The 5,904-nt window shown below is 36.4% G+C and overlaps 1 protein-coding gene across 1 annotated transcript; it reads right to left on the minus strand.

The window, feature by feature from the left end:
- Positions 1 to 4,463: 4,463 nt before the first annotated feature.
- Positions 4,464 to 5,308, minus strand: LOC135702265 (uncharacterized). Its single transcript, XM_065223291.1, has 4 exons — positions 5,112 to 5,308; positions 4,958 to 5,049; positions 4,716 to 4,893; positions 4,464 to 4,622 (listed from the first exon to the last, which is right to left on the minus strand). The coding sequence occupies exons 1-4, from the start codon at positions 5,248 to 5,250 to the stop codon at positions 4,531 to 4,533; spliced, it is 501 nt and encodes a 166-aa protein (XP_065079363.1). The 5' UTR covers positions 5,251 to 5,308; the 3' UTR covers positions 4,464 to 4,530.
- Between the last annotated feature and the right edge of the window lie 596 nt (positions 5,309 to 5,904).

A 5,904-nucleotide genomic window follows, 5' to 3' on the forward strand; every position in this document is an offset into this window, starting at 1 on the left:
GACGAGGAATATTTTTTTCATCCACAGCAGAGCAGCAGTAAGTTGTGGTTGTATCTTAACATTTCGTAGTCCATTTCGCATTTCGTAAACCTAGCTTCCTGGTTTTATTCGGTACAGCGAATCAAAACAAAACAAAACCATGGCAACCTGTCAAAAAGTCAACATTCCAAGCGATCCTCCTATTTTGTCTTGTAACCAAGATGAAAGAAATGCCTATTGGATCCACTAAAAGCTTTTTCAATACAAGGTTTAAAGCCGGGATACCAATACAGGCCATCTCCAACCGGATTTAGTGAAACTGTCTGGGTTGTTTTAAGAAGGGTTAGTGGATCCTTCGGAAGTGTATCGGAAAGCCGCTTGTTCAATACTTTAAAGAGCTCCTTCACCGCACTGTGCCTTATGTTATATGAGGGAGCCCATAACTGTAGATCCTCCAGGAGTTTCATATTGGCGATCATCTCATCTTCATCGTGTTCAAAAGCACTGAAGGGGGTTTCATTTCATGAATCTGAATAGATTTGTTTTTTTTTTTATATTGGTGACAAATTTCAGAGTATTTTTTGTTATTGTTGTAGTACATTTCTTATCTGTGAATCTTAGGCCTCTGATAAAGATGAAAGTTTTAATGAGGCTTTAATGAAGGTCTAAGACTGCTTCAAGTTTTATATCGCTCATAAAAAGTATGCCATAAAACATAATGGTATGTTTTGTTTTGGTTTTATTCTTCAGTTATAGCTAGTGATACAGAACCATCTTACAGCTACCGTTAACACTTTGAAGTCTGAGTTTTAATTTAATAATCATAAAACAGTTTTATATACGACTTGACGGCCTGATTTTATGACAAGCACACAAAACCGTAAAACAAGCACAGGCTGCAAGGGATGCTATAATAAAACAATGATAAAATAAGAATAAATCTTCAAAGCATTTAGATTGTTAATTGGGACGTTAAGCAAAGTAAAAAAACATAATTAGTTAAAAAAAATATGTTAAAAACCCATATAGGGGAAATTGATGTAATGCTGGCTTATATGCCCCTAATTTGGGCCCATAACAATCGACTAAATTTTCAATAGCGACCAAAAATGTCCATTAGTACCGTCCCAATGACGCGTTCATCTAGATAAAATTGATGAATAGCATATTTTTAGCGATGGGCCCAATCTTAGATCCATAGGCCAACAGTAGAGTCTTCAAATTTACTTGTACGATTTTTGAAAAAAAGCTTATGAAAAATGCAAACTTTTGAAATGGATGGACACTTGAAAACTTACAAAAATCATAGAACAAGAACTTTTAGTTAAATTTTTTATCTTCTTGTTGTTAAGCTGTGTTGTGAATGTTTCCACAGAAAAGGATTAAAAATTACTCAAACATTGTTTTTGAGTATAAATTACATGAGAAAACGTTTTTGCAAAATTACACCAAAACTTCTTGTTTTATGATTTTTGTTAGTTTTCAAGTGTCCATCCATTTCAAAAGTTTGCATTTTTCATAATTTTCTGTTTTTCAAAAATCGGTCCATAATTTGAAACACAACACAAACACAAAAAATTTAATTAAATAAAAACAAAACCAAAATTTAGAACGTTACATTTGATGAATTTAGATTTAATTTAATTTTTTTTTAATTCCAATTACCGTTTTTTTTTTAATTTTTGTTCCAGAAAAACATTATTGGGAAAATGGATGTAATGTAGGTCTAACTGCCCCTAATTTGGGTCTATACAAAAATCCATCAATCGACTAAATTTTAAATAGCGACCAAAAATATCCATTAGTACCGTCGCAATGACGCGTTCTTCTAGATAAAATTGATAAATAGCAGATTTAGTGATGGTTTAGTGAAACAATTGCTAATGACGTTTATGCTTGAATTACAGAACAGTTTTAAGGAGGGATTCATAACTTTTTTAAATTTATTTTTAAAACAAGACAGTTTTTGACTTTCTTGTCAGACTATAAAAGGTTTCTAAAACAGCAATGTTTTACACTTTAAAATGCTATATTTAAACTAAATGGATTGTTCATTGCCGTTATAAAACCATCATAAATCAGAGTGGATGCTAAATGGTTACTGAATTGTTACTTGGGAAGAAACCCCAAATCAAAAAAACTGACGTTCGGTCACAACACTAAAAAAGTAGTGCAAATGCTTTAATTTCCGTTAAACATCTTACTAACGAATTGACTCTTGGATCCTCAGTAATTGTTTTAAAAATATAAAATTGGAAAAACATTCATTGCTGTAAAAATTATTAAGAATATACCTTAAAAACTATCAATGTTACCCCGTTTTACGGTATATCTACAAATTTGGAATTGTAACCCATTCTGAGAAGCAGCCCAGTAGACAAGTAGAACTGCGAATAATTTGATCAAATCTCAAGCTCCGCTATGGTGCTCTTTATGTTGGTAAGACTAGTACTTCAGACAGTGTAACTTTTGAGGCAAATCAAGGAAACAGGATGCTCTAGATATCCACAACAGGTACAGCAAAACATCACATAGACGCCCATATTCACACTTACTACTCAGGGGGTAGAAGGTTAAGAAAAGCCACTGCCACCAACTAAAGCTTGAACCGGGTACCTAAGACTCCCACGATATACCCGCGGCATTAGTCAGCAGACGATGCCCTGTGCGTATTTAGTATGTAATACATTTTATTAGGATATACAAAATGTTTGAAGCCATACGTCATCAAAACCATAATTTGCATCACCACAAATACACTTTTCAGCCATCTTCAACTGGAAGGTACAGCTATCCCCCGAAGAACGCGTTACCCAATGAGTTGCACCCACCGCTTTTTCTCGGCGGGGTTTCAACCTGTCGGGCTGATTTTTTACATGTGAGTAGTGCCAATGAAGAACCAGTCACTCGCAGAAAATCAGAGCGCTTGGTCGAAAACCCACCGATACAAAGCGGTGCGTAGAACTCAGTGGGTAACGCATTCTTCGGGGGAATGCTGTACTCACCAAATCATTACACCCGGGAGCGCATTCCCGATGCTTCCACGCATATTTTTATCTAGTCACAATTCCTCCGCCTCCTCCTAAGTATCACTTTTCTTCGCTTTTCTTTTTCAAGTCACTCTGTGCACAAAAGCAATGCACATCGCTAAAACCTAACAATAGATCAGCGCGGTCGAGTCACACCGGCAACAAAGGGAAGCGAGAGCACACCAGACACCTAAGCAACAAGGGCACAAACTATCACTCACGATGTTAAAAACTATCACTCACGATGTTAAAAACTATCACTCACGATGTTAAAAACTATCACTCACGATGTCTTAAATTTCTGTTCCGGGAGCACACGCGAAGACAAAAGAAGCAAACAACGCAGATAACGACATCTCTTCTGATGCTTTCAAACATGATGGATCACGTTACCTTGCTCGATTCTGAAACTTCCCAGAACCTTCTAGGAAAAATAAGAAGAACTTTTGTTTTTCATGCATATTATTTTTATTACTATATTATTCACTGTTCTCGGCTCCGTAGAGTTCTTTTGGACTTTGAACCTTATTAAATAAATTATTTATAGAAAAAAAAGTTATTACCCCGAGCATGGCATGCTCATTATCATAGGATTACTATGAATAAATAAAAAAAAAAATTTAACTCAAATACGATCAATTACGTTCAATAGTACGATTACTATGTGATGAATTAAACCATCGTTCATCAATTTTGGATCCATCTTTTGGAAAATAATTACAATCTACATCCAACACGATATTGATGGAACCCGATGGTACAGCGGTACCATTTACATTTTACACCGGTACATTTTAAAATAAGTGTATGGGATCGCAGTAGGGTCCATCAAGATATGATATCTAATACCACGTTCATACTACAGAGTCATCAATATAGGCTTATAACATGTTGTAGCTGCTTAGTCTGGTGAGCGTTTAAGTTAAAGATAATCAACTACAGGGTTGCTTCACTCACTCCGCTAGAAAAATATATGTTTCGGAATTAGGTGCTTCATGCTGCTTCTGACAGTACTCACCACCAGAGGGCGAGCCGCCTATGAACGTATGGGCTTGTGGAAAGTCGACTTTAGAATGTATGGGGAAATCCACTATTAAAAATATCAATAGTGGTGCTATTTGTCCGAAACATTATTTCTGTATAATGTCACTATTACTAAAAAAGAATAAAATTAAGTATTTTTCTCACCACTACAAGCAAGGTTTGAAGAGAAATCGACGATTTTTCGAAACTCTACATACCGTAAAACTTTCGCCACTTTCGGGGGACACCCGTGGAATTTGATGATGGAGACTTTTACTCAATTATTAAATCAAAAGATTTCAAGATGATATTTTGTACTTTTAAATTTTAAGAAGCGGTTTTATAATATGTGTTTCTCATATAAAACCTGTCATTTTCAATTTCAGAAGATCACAATCAGTGATTTAATCATACCGAAAATCCTTTTTTTTTACAGCGAACTGAGTTGAAGGAACCCTGGGTAACTATATAACAGAATTCCCTATTAGCAAACACGATTCTACGCCGCCTCAGTGCACTCCTCTTCGACGAGTTTCTGCTCCGTTAACCACTGAATACCGTTAAGAATCCACAGCTCCAAACCGGTGATGACTAATACGAGTAGCAATCGATTCCCAGAAGAAATAAGTATGTTTACAGCAAATGCATTCCATCACTAATTCAAAAATCCCAAAATTATCTCACCTATGGCTCCAACAAACAGCCCGAGGGTGATATAGTCACCATTCCTCACTTTCGACGAGGCGTCTCCATGAATTCGTGCTTCTTCCAGCATAGCGTACTGGCAGGTCCACAAAGCGAACAGTGCGAGGTTTCGAAGTATCACGAAAACCCGGTATATTCGGATAAAGGAAGCCTTTCCCTGGTGAGCAAAGCAGGAATTTCATTAGATCTTCCTTTAATCGCAGAAGAATTTCGTAACTTACCTCATCTATTCCTTCTTTCACGAATGCGACAAAAAACGAGGACAGTGTGAATACGAATAAGCAGGCAGTGACAATCGCAGAGTTGATAGCGTCTGCAAAATTAAAACAATTAAAACTCCTTATCGACTGTAGCCACTTGTAGTGCTTGATTTACCATCGTAGGACAAGATATTGGCCCAGAAAGGGTTTACAACGACTAGGTGAAAGAATGAGTATACGATTCCAAGAGCGGAAAACATCCAGCAAAACACGACATACACCAAACCGATTATCCGAAATGATTTAACGTCCATTTTCCGCGCTGGAATTGATCAAAAACTTTCAAATGTGAAGAGCAAAACGAACCGCCAAGCGAACTATGAACGACTGAACGACTGAACGACTGATCGAGTAAAGAACGAACTGCCACGAGTTCAGTTTATTGCAATGTTTTTGTTCGATGTTGCAACACGGGATGATGTTGTTGATTTGTTAGAATGCAATAACGTTCACGTGTGATAGAGATGAATGAACGAATGAATGAATGAAATTCATTGACTAGTCTGTGGGTATCATGGAAGTGTAATCCACACACTTTCACGACCTGGATCTATTATGTTTAATGCATGGACCATTTACCGGGCTGGTAGCGACTCTCTTTTAGTGACTTGGTCACTTTTTTCAAGCCAGTCTCCTTTTTTAAGGCCAATTCACTAAAGTCACTTTTTCTTGTAATCAGTCACTATTTTTAACTTGAAAATTTTAGTTCAAGATTGATCATTCTTTGGTTTGTGACGTTTAATCGCCTTTCGCGATATATGTACAGGGTGTATACTCATTTTCTTAATAAAACAACCTGTGTTTTCCAGGTTTTCCAGAACTTTAACCGATTGATTCCAGGCTTATAATAAGAAAGCTATTTTTTAAATGCTTTTTTGGCAGATCAAAAACAACAGCAATTAACCAAA

This window comes from Ochlerotatus camptorhynchus, unplaced genomic scaffold (assembly GCF_037179485.1).
Source record: "Ochlerotatus camptorhynchus isolate MF236.1 unplaced genomic scaffold, CSIRO-AGI_Acam_v1.1 ptg000190l, whole genome shotgun sequence".
In the NCBI taxonomy this organism is placed as follows: Eukaryota; Metazoa; Arthropoda; class Insecta; order Diptera; family Culicidae; genus Ochlerotatus; species Ochlerotatus camptorhynchus.